Source organism: Mizuhopecten yessoensis, unplaced genomic scaffold (genome assembly GCF_002113885.1).
Source record: "Mizuhopecten yessoensis strain PY_sf001 unplaced genomic scaffold, ASM211388v2 scaffold9685, whole genome shotgun sequence".
Taxonomy (NCBI): domain Eukaryota; kingdom Metazoa; phylum Mollusca; class Bivalvia; order Pectinida; family Pectinidae; genus Mizuhopecten; species Mizuhopecten yessoensis.
Window position 1 is genome coordinate 745,932 of NW_018408171.1, and position 22,984 is coordinate 768,915.

General features: G+C 36.4%; 1 protein-coding gene across 3 annotated transcripts in view; it reads right to left on the minus strand.

Moving 5' to 3' along the window:
- Nucleotides 1-1,197: 1,197 nt before the first annotated feature.
- Nucleotides 1,198-22,984, minus strand: part of LOC110458667 (probable phosphorylase b kinase regulatory subunit alpha) — a 70,551-nt gene continuing 48,764 nt past the window's right edge. Inside the window, exons 27-36 of one of the 3 annotated variants that reach the window (XM_021510494.1) lie at nt 22,741-22,817; nt 22,371-22,449; nt 20,367-20,496; nt 19,666-19,764; nt 19,183-19,197; nt 11,178-11,287; nt 5,720-5,893; nt 5,288-5,344; nt 4,827-5,030; nt 1,198-4,394 (exon numbers count right to left, since the gene is read on the minus strand). In XM_021510494.1, coding sequence (XP_021366169.1) covers nt 4,218-4,394; nt 4,827-5,030; nt 5,288-5,344; nt 5,720-5,893; nt 11,178-11,287; nt 19,183-19,197; nt 19,666-19,764; nt 20,367-20,496; nt 22,371-22,449; nt 22,741-22,817 — 1,122 coding nt within the window. In that variant the 3' untranslated portion in view covers nt 1,198-4,217. Of the gene's footprint in view, nt 4,395-4,826; nt 5,031-5,287; nt 5,345-5,719; nt 5,894-8,978; nt 9,209-11,177; nt 11,288-19,182; nt 19,198-19,665; nt 19,765-20,366; nt 20,497-22,370; nt 22,450-22,740; nt 22,818-22,984 lie in introns of all 3 variants that reach the window. The other 2 variants (XM_021510493.1, XM_021510495.1) reach the window with 2 other exon arrangements.

Genomic DNA, 22,984 nt, shown 5'->3' on the forward strand with positions numbered 1-22,984 from the left:
GGCATATGGTGAAAAATTGAGGAAATGGTGAAAATACATGATTTTTAAAGAAAAAATCTCAGGCTGGGGGAGTTTCCTGAAGCCCAAAAAAAACCTCTGGATCTGCCACTGTCATATGCTATAGTAAAGAGACTTGCTATGTCAATACATAGATAGGTAAATAGGTGATAATCATAGCGACTGATAGCCAGTGTAACAAACCCTTGTATAGTAAAGACACTTGCTATGTCAATACATAGATAGGTAAATAGGTGATAATCATAGCGACTGATAGCCAGTGTAACAAACCCTTGTATATGGTTAAGATTGTATGGTGCTGCACGACATTACATCGGTCAGTTGGACATATAAGTTAAGTTTAGCTGATCCTCTTCACCGGACTCAAAATCAGTACACTGAAATAACGTTGATCATTACTGTATCTCCGACCTATAATTATAGTGGTAGATGATGTTGTACGTTTGTTGTTTGGCTTGGTAGCCGATAGTGTCGTGAATTATCGCTCCCGCTGTACATGTACAGGCGAGTGAAAAGCCATATGGTATCAGGCTGTGTTGGAAATGGAGTCGTACACCATGTTTCAGTAACCATGCTTTAATACGTTCAACTCCAATTATATTTAATCTGACCATTGGGTGATCTTTGTCCCGAAATTGTTGAAGATTTTGAAACATCTTTATCTTCTTTAATTTTACCTGGATAAGGTTTTCAAACATCTGTCTTTAGGGTGAAGAAGAAACTACAAGTATAATTATGCTGCTATTTTCACACTCATTCTTTATTTGATGTAATATTCGCCTAAGATTGTTTGACAAGAAAAGAGTATGTAAGTAGCTGGTCAATTTTTTAATTACAGGTAATCAAATTATATATGCCTTTAACAAATCGAACATCAGTAGATCGTATCATAACCTGCATCATCAACCAGGAAGATCAGAGTTTGTAGTCTATACTGAACCAGTCTACCTATTCTAGTCTTTGTCAGAGATGTGTGTGGGCAGGGACGTATTATACTCTATATACTGTCCCTGGTGTGGGTAAATAAATGGAATTTTCTTCAATGAGTATTAATGTTGTTTTTTTTTTTTATATATATACATCTATGTTTTTTTATGAATTCTCATAAAAACAACATCTTCAAAATGTGAAAAAAAGAGTTATTTAGAAATTTAAATAGATCAGTAACAAATAAAAAAGTGATTTTCGGAAGTCTTTATTATTTCTTTTTAAAAAGGGAACATATAACTAGAACAAAGCATTCAATATCACAGGTAAAAAAAATACAATACTAAAATTAAAAAGACTATAGCCAACATAAACACACTACCCTCACAGTACTGCAGCACATTCCTTGGAAACGTTTCTAATTTGCCTTAAGCTTGTAAACCACATTTTGTATTACTTTATTTGAATACTTTATTGTTAAAAGTCACCATAAACTTGGACTTAATATAGCTCCACATGTCAATATACGCTTCTACATTTGGGTTTACAAAACTTACATACATGTTTAAGATCCATTAATTTCACTTTAGAGATTTCTTTCCGTGGGTTATGGTATCTAAAATAACTAACTACCTACATGGGACATTACCTGGAAAAACTGCAGTCACGATACTAGTGTCGGTACCAATTAACCGCTGGAGTATAAAGTTTCTTTATATCTTAGTCGACTAATTGTAATTAAAACTTTATTTTATTGTAATTAAAAACAGTTTACATGTATGACTATACCAGGCAAAGGCACATAGTCTACATGTATAACTATTACTGTACTAGGCAATGGTTCAGTTGTAAAAAGGTTAAGTTGGGATATTAGAACATGATTATATTGTTTACGATTTTACATGATCTACAATATATCAAACTAAGCTGGAACTGCATTGTCAACTGAATTATGGCTGGGACACAAATAAACACTTAAACATTTACATGTTTCACAATTACATAACACAAAACTGGTACTGTGTATACTGACAAGTACATGTACATTCTCTGAAAGTAATGAGAAGGGACATAACTCTTTGTTGGTAAGTAATAGAAAATGTTAACAATCGGTACACATAGTCCTATGACAGCCCCAACACTGGTCAGGACTTTCGTTGTAGAACTAGCAGGGTTAATATTGCACTATTTTAAAACATGAATTAGGTTTTGTCACATCGGATAGCCTGCTAACACAACACACTGGGACAGGAAAAGGAATTCATCCTATTGACTGAGCAGGCTTGTCAATGCTGAAGTCCAATTGCTACCATGCACCTTAAGCTTCAGCACACTAACTTCACCTAATAATATACTGACTCGATAACGAAGGTCCATCTAACTTAATAACACTTATGTTGAAGGTTATACAGACAAGCAAGTAGGGTTTCAATAGAATGTCAATGCTAGTTACCAGGCAGTCTCTTAGTAACTCTACCAACATTCCAAAATGGTATCGTTTGATCCACAAGTTTTGTCCCGAGTTTTAATACATTCTTACTCATCTTTTACCGTCATCAAACTGCATTTCCTCTGCCTACTACCACTGATCCTCATAGGAATGGCACTCTTCAAACACAATTCTTTTTATATGTATACTAATAATTATATGTATACTAATAATTATATGTATATTAATAAAATCATAAAATCTTACTCAATGGAGTTCAGGTTTGTGGGAAAAAAAACATAAAAAAAGAACATATAGCACACATATGCTAATTATGATCACAACAGGTACTTTTCTCAACAAAAACATCAGTGTTTGTATACTTAGAGAGAAGGGAAGTAACTCCTAACAAACCACGCAATAATGGAAGTATATCTACTGTATCATAGGACACTTGATTTGGGTATGATTCTACCTGATTACAACAGGTAAGTAGAAGCACCTGGGATCATAGCTGTGATTCACTCCTGACAGAAATATTAGGATTATATACTACATACCTGTGAATCTCACCCAAGAAAAATGGCATTCACTACACTATAGCCACAGTTGACCCTGCAAAAATGGTAGCTTTACTCCATATCAATGTTAACGAGTGATCAATAAGAATTCACAAAATTACTCATTTTATGACATTTGGGTATTTTAAGATTCAACTTCTTGTTTCAAATATTCCTGCATTTTTTGTCTCAACAGGAAAACAATGAAAAAAAATTCAATGCATAAAAATAATACAGAGCATGTATGTTTTATTGATCTACTGTAGTTTTGACTGCTTATACAAAGTTGAACTTTATGAAGCTGAGATTCCTAAGTAAAAATTCGTTTTTATCCTTATCAAATTTTAAATACTCAAAAAATTGTCAAAAGCTTCCATGTCTTGAATAAGAAAGGTAAATAAATCTTCCTGAATATATTTGACAAGGTACTTTTGAAAAAGAAGATTCACTACTGCAGAAGTTCTGACAAAGTTGTCACAAAGTTGTCACCTTAATGTAGGTTTTCTTTGAACAGCAATAATTAACACACAAAATACTTTAGCACCAAACATTTGTCAACATCACCAAATGAATGTAATTCAGTCTAAACTATAAAGGTTAACATCAATCTCATATATCTATATTTCTGTTGTAAGTCCCTATATTACTACACCACCAGAAGAAACTGTGTTCATAGCTATGGTGTCAGTGTCATTCTGGTGCTTCACCTCCTGCTGATATAACACGAGAACATCACAAGGGTCAAACATTTAGGCGGAGTTTGGCTGTTCTAGGAATATTGTTTCCACTGACGATACATCTATTTAAATAATGCAAATATTAGGAAATATTTACAGTACGATCACTAAAAATTTTGAAAATAAATATATGCATGTTTTATTTACACAATCATGCTAGTAAGAACACAAATCAGTCATATTCATATTCATATTCATATTTATCATGACAGTTAAGAAGGTTTTTGGCATCGTTCAATATGGTTATGTTAACTCTTACATGTATATAAAGAAAACTCATATAAAGGCAGCTCTACAGGATTCCTAGACTAGGCCTATACATTAGTCCAATATAAACTTTATAAGTTTAAGTAGATTGTAGACTTGAATATGTTCACCGCAGAGTGTACTTCCTACACAGTCTTTACAAGTCTGAGTACAAGTACATGGTAGACTAAAATATATATTCGCCACAAAGTGTAGTTACAGAAAAGGAATCAAAGAAGTGGGACAATGAGGAATGATATGCCAGCATGTTATAAATAAATCCTAGTTAATTTATCTGTATCAGCTAATAGCACACTCAATACTGTCCGTGGAACCAGCCGGAACACCTAGGATGTTGGCCAGAGCTCTACAGAGGTAGGACATGGTACCGTAGCGCCCACTAGGAGCACTGTCATAAAAGTGGTGGCATATTCCTGCAGCCGCCTCACATTCCAGTGCCACAGCTGCTGGCATTTTCTGTTCAGGAGAAAAAGACTTTGCATCACTGTTAAGTATTAAGTCAATCCCTCCAGCAGCTTTGAAAATATTTAAATAAGGTGAAAATTCAAACTTCCTTTCCGAAGTTTGACAAGTTTTACTAATATCCCATTGTAATTTTTACCCAACAAAGAATGCACCTCAACATAAATAGACCATATCAGCAATATCAGGTTAGCATAGTGAAATTGACAAAATCATATTTCAACATTGTTTACTAATAAAAACATAACAACATTTTCCTGTGATGTCCTATAATATGTTTGAAAGCAATTTCTGAATTATTACTTTTTGATCAGCAATTAATGTTTTCTCAACAGCTAAGATAAGAAGAAGACAGGTTTTGATTAACAAGGATCAAAGTGTCATGTAGTCCAGGCATTGATTTTAGTCCCGCTGAATATATCTCACCTGATCCTGTATATACAGATTGTTAGCCTCGTGAACCATTTTATCAATATGGATCACATTGCAGAAATCATGTTTCCACTCATTCTCGCTGATGAGTGTGACCACCATGAGCGCCTCCACCATCAGCTGGCGGTACTCTGGCTGGGGTATTCGATTCAGTGCCATCTCAACTCGCAGTGCGAATTTCAACTCTCCTGACGTCATCTACAAAGCAATTATATTCATAAATAGGAACAGACAGTAACCTACAGGATTTAAATACAGCATTTGAATTATCATTCTTCACTGTAAATTCAAGATCATATGACCCAGAGTTTACCAGTTATTTCCAGCCCTTATCTTTATTTGAGTATTAATTTTTCCCAATCACTAAATTTTTCAAGAATTTGTTCAGTAGGAGCTGTGAGGTATCTTTCTGAATTAATTGCTCAAGGTAAATGTACGAGGACATGAATACATACCTCCTTGGTGAGGTTCTGCGGTAAGTGCTCTCCCTCTACCGACACTCCAGAACCGAACTGCAAACAGTGAACATATTTATGCATTTTTTTTTAATTTAATTTTTAGGATAAATAGCTCTACAAGAGTTTAAACCCTGAAAAGTGAAGAGGTCTTAACTTTTGATCTCTAGATCTTGCCACTAAGGAAAGGAAAACCAAGATATATAAAGTCACATACGAAAGGAGAAACTGTCAGTTTAAATTTCAACCATTAGCTGTGGTAGCTGCCAGAAACACCATTTGTGAGGCCATATAAAAAACATTTTCACTAAGCTTTGGATGAAATAGGCTTGATAGAAGTTAGGAAAAGATTGGTGCCTATACAATCAGCATTAGTTATAAAATATATGTATAGTATCTTTCTGTTTATAGCTTTCTCTAACGAATACCTACTGTATTGAGGAAATGCCACACTCTGGGATAGAATCCGACAGGGACACGGTTCAGTGCCCCATCCAGTCTCCGTCTTCGGATCCATTGACCTTGTCGATCCATCATGATATTGTCCTCCTCTGCACCATCATACACAGACTGATTTAGGGACACTGCGGGTGTTCCCGATATTACCTGTCAAATTGTATGGCAATGTACTGATTATTTTTCTTCCAAAACGATTAAAATCACTCCATATATTTCTCAAGCTTAATATTCTTATAATTTTAACTTTGAACTGTATCTTAAAATTAGATATTGAATACTTTTTCACAATGCAATACATAATTTACAGTAAATATTGATTTAACAGAGGTGGGTCTTTGTGTTTTAAATTGGCTGTAAACTGGTACATCTAAATCCCGAGGAGTTGAGATACGGTAATCAAATTATGACCCTAGTCCATGAAATCAATTACTTCAACCTGTTTTTCTGTACAAGTTCCTCAAATCTGAATCACAGTCATATGCAATCAAGTTTTATTGTCAAATTCTATGTGTAACTAATTCATAAACAACTACAACCAATGTAATCCCTGGTTGCTTTATATAAGCATCAGGATGCACAGCCTTTTGCGAAGCAGTTATAGAATTAAAAGATAGCCTAGCACAATGTAATGTGTTCCAAACTCATCGCACAAAGCACCAAGATGGACAACTCCACCTTTAGGTTAAGGATTTCTGTTAATAATTCGTCTAAAATATCATTTTTGTAGTTATAATGCTAGTTATAAATACAGGATGCATGTTTGAAGAATTTATACGATTTATATAAAAGTTCTTTTTTTTTAACATACAGTATTTTTTTTTTACTTCAACAACAATACCATTACCTCATATGTTACTTATAAGTTGTTGTAACCTTAGACATGCACTTGTACAGAAGAATATAATGTTTCAATCAAAATTCAAAAAGTTAAAGTGCATTATTCAGCAAATGAAGATATAGGAAGGAAAAGTAGGAAAAAAAGAACCAACACAGCCAGATCAAACAGTCAATAAAGCAGCACTGAATGTACAGTGGCAACCACACGGGCCAGATCAAAAAGTCAATAAAACAGCACTGTATGTACAGTGATAAACACACGGGCCAGTTCAAACAGTCAATAAATCAGCACTGAATGTACAGTGTCAAACACACGGGCCAAATCAAACAGTCAATAAAACAGCACTGTATGTACAGTGATAAACACACGGGCCAGATTAAACAGTCAATAAAGAAGCACTGCATGTACAGGGGCAAACACACGGGCAAGATCAAACAGTCAATGAAACAGCACTGTATGTACAGTGGCAAACCCACGGGCCAGATCAATCAGTCAATAAAACAGCACTGTATGTACAGTGATAAACACACGGGCCAGTTCAAACAGTCAATAAGGCAGCACTGCATGTAAAGTGACAAACACACGGTACAGATCAAACAGTCAAAAAAGCAGCACTGAATGCACAGTGACAAACACTCGGGCCAGATTAAACAGTCAATAAACCAGCACTGCATGTACGGTGGCAACCACACGGGCCAGATCTAACAGTCAATAAAGCAGTACTGAATGTACAGTGCCAAACCCACGGGCCAGATCAATCAGTCAATAAAACAGCTCTGCATGTACAGTGACAGGCGGACGGGCCAGATCAAACAATCAATAAAGCAGCACTGCATGTGCAGTGGCAAACACACGGGCAAGATCAAACAGTCAAAAAAGCAGCACTGAATGTAAAGAGGCAAACACACGGGCCAGATTAAACAGTCAATAAAGACAATTACATAACACAAAACTGGGACTGTGTATACTGACAAGTACATGTACATTCTCTGAAAGTACATGTACTTGTCAGTATACACAGTCCCAGTTTTGTGTTATGTAATTGTCTTTATTGACTGTTTTAGCTGGCCCGTGTGTTTGGCACTGTACATTCAGTACTGCTTTATTGACTGTGTGATCTGGCCCGTGTGTTTATCACTGTACATACAGTGATAAACACACGGGCCAGATAAAACAGTCAATAAAACAGCTCTGCATGTACAGTGACAGGCGGACGGGCCAGATCAAACAGTAAATAAAACAGCACTGAATGTACAGACACAAACACACGGGCCAGATCAAACAGTCAATAAAACAGCACTGCATGTACAGTGACAAACACACGGGCCAGATTAAACAGTCAATAAAGCAGCACTGCATGTACAGTGACAAACACACAGGCCAGATCAAACAGTCAATAAAACAGCACTGTATGTACAGTGATAAACACACGGGCCAGATCAAACAGTTAATAAAGCAGCACTGCATGTACAGTGGCAAACACACAGGCCAGATTAAACAGTCAATAAAGCAGCACTGAATGTACAGTGACAAACACACTGGGGAAACAGTAGCAGTAACATTTGCAGGAACAGATACACTGAGTTTAAGATTCCATGCAGTTGTCAATCATACCATGGGAAACACAGCAAACTGAAGTCAATGTCGTCGAACAGGATTCAAGATGCTATCATGTCAAGGACACCAAGAAAACCAATCTTTAGAATCATTTCACGTATCTGGAGAGTCCAGAAGCCAAAAGGAAGGTTATCTCAAATTACAGGTCAAGAAAAACCAGATTATTTATTTCGTCATACACCACATCAAGGTTTTAACTGTGTCGTCAGCCAGAACAAGCTTAAGTCAAAAACCAAGTTAACTGTGTTGTCAGCCAGAGCAAGCCTTGTATCAAAATCTGAACCAGAAATGGCACAAAATACGCCTATCAGATTACAATCCATAGCATTTAATAATATTTTAAACTGCAAAACCAAAAGAAATTCTATAAAGTTTCTTTGAGATTCAATTTTAACGCATTTACCCCTGAAGACATATTTGAACTCTTCAAATTCAAAGATTGGAATAGTTCATTATGAAATTTCAGGGGTGAATGAGTAAATGCAGGTGTGAACTTGCTATCTAATGGTCAGGAATTGAACATCATTCTGAGAGGCACATTATAATGTACTAATTGGTTAAAAAAAAATGGTTCGAAATGAAATTCCTTCAAACTAATCAAACAATTTGAAATTTCTTTGAAACATCTCACAAAATTTCAGATGCATAAATCATCAAAGGGGCAATAAACACTATCAGTATGCTCAAGACCTTGTTGGGAATTTGTGGATTGAAGAAACCTGTCAAAGAGGCATAACAATATGGTAGATGATGATCCCACTCAACAGCAGGACTTACAGCACTGGACATTCTTCGGTCAGCCATCGAGGGAGAAAATAGGTCAGCACATACAGAGCTCTTCCGTCGCTCCATCAGGACAAACGGAGACAGAGACTCGAAGCTACCGACACTACTCTTCCTTCTACTGATGTTGTGTGGAACCTCCAGGGTCAGGGCCCCGGCCCCCGTCAAGGTAGAACCAGAAACACTCTTGGACTCCTGTCTCTTTTTCAAGGTGTGCTGCTCATCTTTAAAACAACAAACCAACTCACTCAAGAACTGTCGAATGACTCGACTCAGGAAGGTAGGGTTGCAACAATTCCTACCAAGGCAACCACAATATCAGAGGCACCTCGGTGTTACAAACCAAACCATGCCACAGGTGCCACAAATAGGTGCTGTTGGACCTTTGATAAAGATCCTAGTAATGGTGGGTTAATTCTGCACAAGTTCTGCTGTGGTGCCAATTCACCAGTGATGTCAAGGTTCTGATATATCAAACACACTGTAGGTCATCCTAGCATTGGTGTCAGGACACTGAAGCTGTGGTAGAGAAATTAATAGTGGCATAGGTCAGGGGGGACATGCAGGATATACAGTGCCATCTACAAGTAGTGTCATACAACAAAGCCCCGAAGAATAACTGATACAGTGCCATCTACAAGTAGTATCAGAGTGAATACAACAAAGCCTCGAAGGATAACAGATACAGTGCCATCTACAAGTTAGTGTCAGAGTGAATACAACAAAGCCTCGAAGGATAACAGATGAATCTGTCAAGTGGCCACTTAAACTGGAGGAGTCACCGTCTGAGAGGACTGAAAAGTCACAGGGGGCAGGGAGTTGTATCGTTATGTTGATACAACAATAGTAAGCAACTGCTGAGAAAGAAAACATGACAGGTTTGCAGCACTTAATATAACTACAGCAACAAACAAAAGGTTAAAATTAGTAACACTGAGTTCCTAATTGTGACTAAGATTCATTTTTTTTTAAATGTAAGAACACAATTGTAATCTAACATCAAAATGAAACAAAAAGTCTGATCCCAATTCATTGTTTGAAAAATGTCTAAAATTGCCAAATTTTAAGCAAGATCTGATTCTGAATACTTTGTGTAAAACTATTTTTAGCAATTAACAAAGTAACATCTGATTTATTGAATGATAGTAGCCTATATAACTACTACCAATAGCAAATCAGGTACATTATTTCTAAACATTTTCTTCGGGTTGGTAAGTATGGATTATAAAAAGATTCCTGTAGCACCACCAAAAAGTGTTTATATGTGTGGCGTATAATAAAAATGAAATTTTACAATTTTTAATTAAGGTACATTATTATTTAGATTAGAATGTTTGATTACTCAGTCACCATCAGGTCTCTAGTTTCTGTAGGCTAAGTCTGAAGCAGTTCAATGCAAAGAACTAAAGTTAATTGGTACATTCATGTGAAATATTATGATACTGATTATTATATGGTATTAATTTTTTGAACCTTTGATGTTAAGTTAGCATTCATGTTGACCTTACATGCTAAAGAATAACTCTACATCTGATATTGTGACATCATTGTCCCTACAGACAAAGCATCACCATGGTGATATCAGCCAGGACTTTGTTTACAGGTTGTATGTCCATAGAGGATTTCCTTTGTCTATAGACAATTAAACTAAATGTTTAGGTAAAATAATGTAGGATTCCTCCAAGTAAAAGTACTGTGATTCCACAACTAAAGTTCTAAGTAAGTACTGTGATTCCACAACTAAAGTTCTAAGTAAGTATTGTGATTCCACAACTAAAGTTCTAAGTAAGTACTGTGATTCTACAACTAAAGTTCTAAGTAGATATGGCTTTTTCCCTTCTGTTGGCATACCAATAGTTCAATAGCATGGTCAAATTAAACAAACTGTTCACTTAGCTTTTTCAAAATAAAACACCTGAAATATTTTGTAGAGTTTTTCATATACTTTCAAATTCTTTGTAGATGCAGTTTGTAGGAAATGCATCAACCTCTCAATAAATTAGAAATGCGTGGATATTTCGGCTACCAGTTTAGATATTTCACTGTATCACTTGACTCAAGATAATGTTTTACAGGACAGACAACTAACAAGAACATAAACTAAGGGAGTATAATTCATACACGTATGAAAGCCAACTGAAACTGTAACTCATTGTTAAATATAGAAGTTAAAGTAAATGGCAATACAAAAACCTTATGTGGGGTTTTACTGCTAAGTTTAGCAAAGTCTGTGGTTTCCTCCCTTGTCTTCTTTGTTTTCACAGACAAATGGAAGTCTTCACCGGTACTGCCGTCACTTACTTCTACAGGAGAGATAAACAGGTGGCTATAACGGTGACACACAACACACATGCTGTAAACACATTAGCTGGTGAATAGTTTTACACTGAATATATCATATCTTGGAATTTTTCATAAGCTCTTATTGCGATAAAGTAAATTTTGGTGAATAAACTGCTAGGACCAATCTTTTGAAAAAGGTCTGTGATCAAGTCATGAGCTTTGGTATTTTCGGTGCAGTCAAGACCTTGAAAATATATGAATTTTTGGGGTAATGTTATAAATATGCTATTTCAAACATTTCACATGCTCTTTTTCATAACATATTTCCAGGAAGTTTTTGTTTTACAAAATGGAATAAGATAACACTGATACCGTCCGTATTAAGTTTTGTTTTTGAAAATGGTCATGTTAAAACCTGATAGATACTTTTAATAACACAGTGATCATCAAGTATGTTCTGGTTTCAAAAACAGGCCAATCACTTAGGAAGGTGGATACAGATGTCATTCTATACATATCTGGGATGCTTACAATTTAAAAGCAAAGTTATAATAGGCATTATGAATGCAGTTCTGCTTTCTAAAAATCATATTCTAGAATGTAAAATGCAATGTATCTGGAAATGTGAAAAAGCAGAGAAATTAATACTATTTATTTAAATTGGATTGCTAATTACATTTATTGCTAGGAATAGGAATAAGGCATGGTACTAAGGATATATGCTACCTTACATATTTTTACTGTGATTTGGTATTAGAATTATCTCCCTTATTCTTGTGGTATTTCCTATATTCCATGAGTAATATCAATGCAGGCATTTTTGTGTAATATTTCAGAAATGTCAAAGTCCAAATTAAAATAATTAATGCAAAAATATATTTCAAAATAAATCAACTACTTCATTCAAATGAAAACATGATAGAAAAACACAGCTGATTCCGAGGAAACAAAACGAACACACACAAAATGGGAAAAACACTGCAATAGAAATGTTCTTAAAGAAAACAACAAATTGAAATACATACAATGAAATGCATCAAGTGCTATAAAACGCTATCATATTTCAATATATATCCTAATACATGTATATATAAACCTGTAATAAATTTCAAGATTTATCCATAAATATTTTGTACATAGAAAATAAATACATAATTAGTACATTTTCTCATGTTTGTTTTAAACTTGCTATTTGCTGTAGTGTTTATAACATATTGTTGTGATTATTTTTTTGTAAAATTATTGATAAATGTTGTTGCTATATTGTCGTTGTTAAGCAGTGCGACATTAGGTTTTGGTGCTAACATCTTTTAGATACACATCCTCACCCCAAATTATTGACACATTACTGTAAAGCTTTACCATATTATAACCGGTCACTGGTGTTGGGTTATGATTCCTGTTACAGGTGAAAGGTACCTACACTGATATTCTATCTCTAGCGAGCTATATCTACTCTGTAAATGTTAAAGGTGCTACCTAACAGTTACAATATGGTGTATTCCTTGTGCTACCTAACAGTTACAATATGGTGTATTCCTTGTGCTACCTAACAGTTACAATATGGTGTATTCCTCTTGGTGCCTAACAGTTACAATATGGTGTATTCCTAATGGTACCTAACAGTTACAATATGATGTATTCCTCTTGGTGCCTAACAGTTACAATATGATGTATTCCTCGTGGTACCAAACAGTTACAATATGATGTACTCCTCGTGGTACCTAACAGTTACAATCTGATGTATTCCTTGTGCTACCTAACAGTTACAATATGATGTATTCCTCGTGGTACCTAACAGTTACAATATGATGTATTCCTCGTGGTACCTAACAGTTACAATATGATGTATTCCTCGTGGTACCTAACAGTTACAATATGATGTATTCCTCGTGGTACCTAACAGTTACAATATGATGTATTCCTCGTGGTACCTAACAGTTACAATATGATGTATTCCTCGTGGTACCTAACAGTTACAATATGATGTATTCCTCGTGGTACCTAACAGTTACAATATGATGTATTCCTCGTGGTACCTAACAGTTACAATATGATGTATTCCTCGTGGTACCTAACAGTTACAATATGATGTATTCCTCGTGGTACCTAACAGTTACAATATGATGTATTCCTCGTGGTACCTAACAGTTACAATATGATGTATTCCTCGTGGTACCTAACAGTTACAATATGATGTATTCCTCGTGGTACCTAACAGTTACAATATGATGTATTCCTCGTGGTACCTAACAGTTACAATATGATGTATTCCTCGTGGTACCTAACAGTTACAATATGATGTATTCCTCGTGGTACCTAACAGTTACAATATGATGTATTCCTCGTGGTACCTAACAGTTACAATATGATGTATTCCTCGTGGTACCTAACAGTTACAATATGATGTATTCCTCGTGGTACCTAACAGTTACAATATGATGTATTCCTCGTGGTACCTAACAGTTACAATATGATGTATTCCTCGTGGTACCTAACAGTTACAATATGATGTATTCCTCGTGGTACCTAACAGTTACAATATGATGTATTCCTCGTGGTACCTAACAGTTACAATATGATGTATTCCTCGTGGTACCTAACAGTTACAATATGATGTATTCCTCGTGGTACCTAACAGTTACAATATGATGTATTCCTCGTGGTACCTAACAGTTACAATATGATGTATTCCTCGTGGTACCTAACAGTTACAATATGATGTATTCCTCGTGGTACCTAACAGTTACAATATGATGTATTCCTCGTGGTACCTAACAGTTACAATATGATGTATTCCTCGTGGTACCTAACAGTTACAATATGATGTATTCCTCGTGGTACCTAACAGTTACAATATGATGTATTCCTCGTGGTACCTAACAGTTACAATATGATGTATTCCTCGTGGTACCTAACAGTTACAATATGATGTATTCCTCGTGGTACCTAACAGTTACAATATGATGTATTCCTCGTGGTACCTAACAGTTACAATATGATGTATTCCTCGTGGTACCTAACAGTTACAATATGATGTATTCCTCGTGGTACCTAACAGTTACAATATGATGTATTCCTCGTGGTACCTAACAGTTACAATATGATGTATTCCTCGTGGTACCTAACAGTTACAATATGATGTATTCCTCGTGGTACCTAACAGTTACAATATGATGTATTCCTCGTGGTACCTAACAGTTACAATATGATGTATTCCTCGTGGTACCTAACAGTTACAATATGATGTATTCCTCGTGGTACCTAACAGTTACAATATGATGTATTCCTCGTGGTACCTAACAGTTACAATATGATGTATTCCTCGTGGTACCTAACAGTTACAATATGATGTATTCCTCGTGGTACCTAACAGTTACAATATGATGTATTCCTCGTGGTACCTAACAGTTACAATATGATGTATTCCTCGTGGTACCTAACAGTTACAATATGATGTATTCCTCGTGGTACCTAACAGTTACAATATGATGTATTCCTCGTGGTACCTAACAGTTACAATATGATGTATTCCTCGTGGTACCTAACAGTTACAATATGATGTATTCCTCGTGGTACCTAACAGTTACAATATGATGTATTCCTCGTGGTACCTAACAGTTACAATATGATGTATTCCTCGTGGTACCTAACAGTTACAATATGATGTATTCCTCGTGGTACCTAACAGTTACAATATGATGTATTCCTCGTGGTACCTAACAGTTACAATATGATGTATTCCTCGTGGTACCTAACAGTTACAATATGATGTATTCCTCGTGGTACCTAACAGTTACAATATGATGTATTCCTCGTGGTACCTAACAGTTACAATATGATGTATTCCTCGTGGTACCTAACAGTTACAATATGATGTATTCCTCGTGGTACCTAACAGTTACAATATGATGTATTCCTCGTGGTACCTAACAGTTACAATATGATGTATTCCTCGTGGTACCTAACAGTTACAATATGATGTATTCCTCGTGGTACCTAACAGTTACAATATGATGTATTCCTCGTGGTACCTAACAGTTACAATATGATGTATTCCTCGTGGTACCTAACAGTTACAATATGATGTATTCCTCGTGGTACCTAACAGTTACAATATGATGTATTCCTCGTGGTACCTAACAGTTACAATATGATGTATTCCTCGTGGTACCTAACAGTTACAATATGATGTATTCCTCGTGGTACCTAACAGTTACAATATGATGTATTCCTCGTGGTACCTAACAGTTACAATATGATGTATTCCTCGTGGTACCTAACAGTTACAATATGATGTATTCCTCGTGGTACCTAACAGTTACAATATGATGTATTCCTCGTGGTACCTAACAGTTACAATATGATGTATTCCTCGTGGTACCTAACAGTTACAATATGATGTATTCCTCGTGGTACCTAACAGTTACAATATGATGTATTCCTCGTGGTACCTAACAGTTACAATATGATGTATTCCTCGTGGTACCTAACAGTTACAATATGATGTATTCCTCGTGGTACCTAACAGTTACAATATGATGTATTCCTCGTGGTACCTAACAGTTACAATATGATGTATTCCTCGTGGTACCTAACAGTTACAATATGATGTATTCCTCGTGGTACCTAACAGTTACAATATGATGTATTCCTCGTGGTACCTAACAGTTACAATATGATGTATTCCTCGTGGTACCTAACAGTTACAATATGATGTATTCCTCGTGGTACCTAACAGTTACAATATGATGTATTCCTCGTGGTACCTAACAGTTACAATATGATGTATTCCTCGTGGTACCTAACAGTTACAATATGGTGTATTCCTTGTGCTACCTAACAGTTACAATATGGTGTAATCCTCGTGGTACCTAACAGTTACAATTTGATGTATTCCTCGTGGTACCTAACAGTTACAATATGGTGTATTCCTCGTGGTACCTAACAGTTACAATATGATGTAATTCTCGTGGTACCTAACAGTTACAATTTGATGTATTCCTCGTGGTACCTAACAGTTACAATATGGTGTATTCCTCGTGGTACCTAACAGTTACAATATGATGTATTCCTCGTGGTACCTAACAGTTACAATTTGATGTATTCCTTGTGGTACCTAACAGTTACAATATGGTGTATTCCTCGTGGTACCTAACAGTTACAATATGATGTATTCCTCGTGGTGCCTAACAGTTACAATATGACACTCTGTGTTTGTGATAGAATTTATGATAATTTCAAATTTACACAAAAAGTTGAAATCCAAAATCTTTCACTTTTTACTGAGAACTTCCTCACCAACTCCTCTATTGCTGGTTTGTACTAGAGAGGTTACTTGTGTTTGAAACACTGACCTTATCATGTCACATGCAGTAGCATTTTGTCTATCAATAGATTTCTCTGCTGACAAGGACAAGGCATTATGCAAAACTGGGGGTATCCTGAAATGGGGAAAATACCCCAACTACTCAAAGCATACGTCACCATAGGGACTTTTAAATAGGAATATCCTTAACAATCCTATAAAATATTAACATTGACCTTGGCCTTAACCTTGGAACTCTGGAAACTCATTAAAAGAGTTCTCATACTTGACCTTGAAGTTTTATCAAAATCTGTGAAATTGTTCAAGCGATGTCACTGTATTGACTGACTTACTTTTATTGATAGTAACAGTGACCTTTGCCTTGAACATTCGATCCTGAAAGCAGGTTCATACGAGATATTCCTACACTTGAACTTTGCATTCAGTTTGATCAAATCTGTTAAGAGATATAGCTTTTAGTGTGATGACACTAAGTCAGGATGTCATGATTACCAGTGCAGTGAAGCAAATCCTTGTCAGGCCCAATGATAGTTAACCCCTGAAAGAGGTCACATCCTAGGTTTACATCTGGAGGTTACAACCAGAGGTCGGTGAGGTCACTGAGTTCCCAACCTGAGGTTAAATGTTCTAAGCGACCTCTCTCTAACTTTGTAGACCGAATATAATATCAGTGGTGAAGAAGGTCTCAGTGGAAAATGAAGCTTCATCTATGGTTTGAAAATTTGAGTTTAAATATTGTTTTATTATCACACATAGGAAATAAGTTCAAACATTAAATCCAAACTTATTACAACATCACAACACTGCTAGGAAAATTGTAGTTTGACAAACTTTTGATGATATTAAAACTAGTTTGACAAACTTNATAATGTACAGTGTGTAGATTGGTGAAATGTAGTGTGTAGGTTGGTGAAACGTACAGTGTGTAGATTGGTGAAACGTACAGTGTGTAGATTGGTGAAATGTACAGTGTGTAGATTGGTGAAATGTACAGTGTGTAGATTGGTGAAANTAGTTTGACAAACTTTTGATGATATTAAAACTAGTTTGACAAACTTTTGATGATATTAAAACTAGTTTGACAAACTATAATTAGCGTCACGAACAACGTAGCACTGTGTAACATAGCAACCAAAAACAATCAGCTGATTGGTGAAACGTATAGTGTGTAACATAGCAACCAAAAACAATCAGCTGATAGGTGAACCGTACAGTGTGTAGATTGGTGAAACGGACAGTGTGTAGATAGATGAAACGTACAGTGCGTAGATTGGTGAAACGTACAGTGTGTAGATTGGCGAAACGTACAGTGTGTAGATTGGTGAAACGTACAGTGTGTAGATTGGCGAAACGTACAGCGTGTAGATTGGTGAAATGTACAGTGTGTAGATTGGTGAAACGTACAGTGTGTAGATTGGTGAAACGTACAGTGTGTAGATTGGTGAAACGTACAGTGTGTAGATTGGTGAAACGTACAGTGTGTAGATTGGTGAAATGTACAGTGTGTAGATTGGTGAAATGTACAGTGTGTAGATTGGTGAAATGTACAGTGTGTAGATTGGTGAAACGTACAGTGTGTAGATTGGTGAAACGTACAGTGTGTAGATTGGTGAAACGTACAGTGTGTAGATTGGTGAAACGTACAGTGTGTAGATTGGTGAAACGTACAGTGTGTAGATTGGTGAAACGTACAGTGTGTAGATTGGTGAAACGTACAGTGTGTAGATTGGTGAAACGTACAGTGTGTAGATTGGTGAAACGTACAGTGTGTAGATTGGTGAAACGTACAGTGTGTAGATTGGTGAAACGTACAGTGTGTAGATTGGTGAAACGTACAGTGTGTAGATTGGTGAAACGTACAGTGTGTAGATTGGTGAAACGTACAGTGTGTAGATTGGTGAAACGTACAGTGTGTAGATTGGTGAAACGTACAGTGTGTAGATTGGTGAAACGTACAGTGTGTAGATTGGTGAAACGTACAGTGTGTAGATTGGTGAAACGTACAGTGTGTAGATTGGTGAAACGTACAGTGTGTAGATTGGTGAAACGTACAGTGTGTAGATTGGTGAAACGTACAGTGTGTAGATTGGTGAAACGTACAGTGTGTAGATTGGTGAAACGTACAGTGTGTAGATTGGTGAAACGTACAGTGTGTAGATTGGTGAAACGTACAGTGTGTAGATTGGTGAAACGTACAGTGTGTAGATTGGTGAAACGTACAGTGTGTAGATTGGTGAAACGTACAGTGTGTAGATTGGTGAAACGTACAGTGTGTAGATTGGTGAAACGTACAGTGTGTAGATTGGTGAAACGTACAGTGTGTAGATTGGTGAAACGTACAGTGTGTAGATTGGTGAAACGTACAGTGTGTAGATTGGTGAAACGTACAGTGTGTAGATTGGTGAAATGTACAGTGTGTAGATTGGTGAAACGTACAGTGTGTAGATTGGTGAAATGTACAGTGTGTAGATTGGTGAAACGTACAGTGTGTAGGCAAACAATGTCATCACTGTGTGGAGATTGTCACTGATTAATAAGCATGTATACAAAGGTCAGAGGTCATGAAGAACCACCTGTACACTGTACCTGATATCTTGTTTTCTACGAGTGTTGTATGGAAATTACAAAAAAAAAAAATCAAAAAAATCAAGAATTAAAAATATGAAATTCAACTCAAGAATAAATCCTTACCCTTAAGATTTTGCAATTTTGTACTTGAAATCTTCATATCTGATTATTTTTTATAACAGAAACAGCATTTTGAACATTCCCAATTAAACCTTATCTGTTATACAACACAAAAGATATGATAGTCAATAAGAAAATATTACAATAAGATTGATCATTTTACCTTGATATTAAATCAGGATCAAATAAAATCTAATTTGCTACCTGTTTAATGAGATATTGCTTAAAAGTCGTTATTACAAACAGAACATTTTCTTTACTTTTTCATTCAATACCGCTGTATTGCTATATCATGACTGAGCACGTAGTTATTCCCAATGTTTCTATAAAATATCACCTGTATAGAAAACCTTTAGAATCAATATGAGCATGCTGTCTTACCTGAACTAATAACAAATTCCTTTCCACTTAGTATGTGATGCAGAAGAGTTTTCAGCTCAAAGGGAGATAAGTTAAGTAGATGATCCGATGCCTCATCACCTAAATAATCAAAATTACAAATTATTAAATTAGCACAATATTTAGAAGTCTTAATATCTGAATTGTTCCTTTGTAAGTTTGGTGTTTTCCTACTGAAAAAAAAGGTTTGACTGGAGCATAATTGGCCTCCATCAATGAAGCAGCCAAGTGGATTTTAGACAGTTCAAAGTTTATCTTCTGATGATTTATATATTACCTGAACATTTAAATGTCCTGGAGAGTTCTGAGGCCATCACTTGGACACTATAATATACCTGAACATTTAAACGTCCTAGAGAGTTCCGAGGCCATCACTTGGACACTATTATATACCTGAACATTTAAACATCCTGGAGAGTTCCGAGGCCATCACTTGGACACTATTATATACCTGAACATTTAAATGTCCTAGAGAGTTCTGAGGCCATCACTTGGACACTATTATATACCTGAACATTTAAACGTCCTAGAGAGTTCTGAGGCCATCACTTGGACACTATAATATACTTGAACATTTAAATGTCCTAGAGAGTTCTAAGGCCATCACTTCGACACTATTATATACCTGAACATTTAAATGTCCTAGAGAGTTCTGAGGCCATCACTTGGACACTATTATATACCTGAACATTTAAACGTCCTGGAGAGTTCCGAGGCCATCACTTGGATGATGAGTCCCACCCTCAGCCTCAACATCTCGTGGAACAGCTTTGGCTCAGTCCTGATAAACATGGCCAGGTAGATAAGGATCTCCTATCAACACACAAACATATGTCACCATTAGGACCAGTCTTAGAATATAGAGTCGTCACACCATAGACAATAGGTATTTGAGATTTAGGTTTCTTGCAACTCACTGAAATTTTGATAGACCACGGAAAGTTTTCTTGATCTTATTATTTTGTGTTCATTAACATGAAATAATGAAAATATGTGTAACAAGAGGCCCAGAGGGCCTGTATCGCTCACCTGGATACCAAAGCAATCATGGCAAAATATTCTCCGAATGAGATCAAGGGAATATGCCAGACCCCAAGGCCAATCCTTGTAGCATATCTGTATTAGATTTTTCATGCCCAGCAATTTTATGTATGGTTATGGGGTGGGGATCTCAACTGTTTCCAAGCTTTGACTCAGAAACTAGGTCCCTAGGGTTGTGGCCAGACCCTTGGATCAATTCTAATATCGTGACTGCATTTGTCTCTTTTTGCCCAGCATTTGTATATATAGTTTTGGGGTGGGGATCTCAACCGATTCAAAGTTATGACCCAGGGGTTAAGTCTGCAAGGGTGGGGCAGACCCTATAGCCATCCTGGAAGCAAATATGCATTCTTCTCTTTACACTCAGCAATTGTATACCAGGGTTATATGGTGGGGATCTCAACCATTTCCAAGTAATACACTTTTTTTGGCCCCTCCCCTTAGCCCGGGGGGGTCAGCCCCACCATTTGTACAATTTTGAATCCCTGCCTCCCATGAATGCTTCCGACCAAATATGATCAATATCCATGGCATAATTCTACAGAAGAAGTCGTTTATAGCAATACAGCCAAATTGACCCCTTTTTGTCCCGCCTCTCAGCCCCCTGGGGGGTCAGCCCCACCATTTGTACAATTTTGAATCCCTGACACCTAGGGATGCTTCCAGTCAAATATGGTTGATATTGACTTCTTAGTTCCAGAGAAGAAGTCGCTTAAAGCAATACAGCCAAATTGACTCCTTTTGGCCCCGCCCCTCAGNGGGGGGGGGTCAGCCCCATCATTTGTACAATTTTGAATCCCAACCACCTAGGGATGCTTCCAGTCAAATATGGTTGATATCCACTTCTTAGTTCCAGAAAAGATGTCGCTTAAAGCAATATTGCCAAATTGACACCTTTTTGCCCCGCCCCTCAGCCCCCAGGGGGGGTCAACCCCATCATTTGTACAATTTTGAATCCCCAACACCTAAGGATGCTTCCAGTCAAATTTAGTTGAATTCCAATCAGTGGTTAAGAAGAAGAAGTTGTTAAAGAAATTGTTGACGTATGGACGGACGGACGCATCGGTATGGCATAAGTTCACCTTGGTCCTTCGGACCAGATGAGCTATTAATAAAAGGAAGCAAGTAATTTCACAGAGGACTTTTTCTTTCACTACTATACTTATCACTATACTTATCACTAAATCATATATGTCATGAGAAATAACTTCAGACATTTTGGTCTATTAAGTAAAGGACTCCTTTAGACATACGGTGTTTTTCACTAGATTGTCTATGGGTCTACCATTAAGTAGAAGAGAACAGACGAGGAAGGATTATATAAGCAGGTGCTTGCATTTCAAATCCTAAAATATGTAATTTAAATGTCTATATGATCTCTCCTTGTTAACTTTTGTATTCAACTTTATGTAACATATATAGAGAAAACTTTATTACTGAAAGGCCAATCTTATTGACTTATTTGATTGACAGTTTCACTGAGTATCTGGCCTAAAGTCACATTGTTTATTTTACTTCAACAAAACAAAAGATGCGTCGTTAATTCATTTTTTGTATTCAACACATAGCATGTGGAAACTAATTCATTATTTGTTTTTTTCCAATTTGTATTTTTTGAAAAACATATTTGCACTCAATAAGCTTACCTGTGTGAGGGATGCTGTACTGAGATCAGCTCCACAGGCATCAAATATTATGGTAGCCAGTTCATCTGGGGGCAGGGGACTGAAACACACATACAACAACTCGTCTACATATCTCTTCACAGTTTAAAGAGATTTTCAAGTAGAGTGAATGTGTCAAGCCGATTTTTCATTTTCCATATTGTTTACATATTTTTTGTTTAACAGTGGGTTTTTTCAGTATATCATTTCACTTATCATGATATTGGAAATCTCAAAGATCCAATCTCAGTGTTTTTTGTCTTCCATTGAAACCAATAGTCAAGATCACTACAAGGTAAGGTATTGGTTAATAAGCAGAGGACCCAAGTCCATACCTGTGACACTGACTTACCAGGAGATCTCCTTCTCCCTGTGGGGTGGTAGGCCAATAGATAACAGTTTCTGTCTCACCAGCAGATCAGTGGCAGCCTGTATAACAACAAACAAGATCTCCTTAGTATTAAGGAATCCCTATACCACAGCCAAAACTGTCACTATACATTACAACACCATACAAGATCTCCTTAGTATTTAGGAATCCCTATACCACAGCCTAAACTGTTACTATACATTACAACACCATACAAGATCTCCTT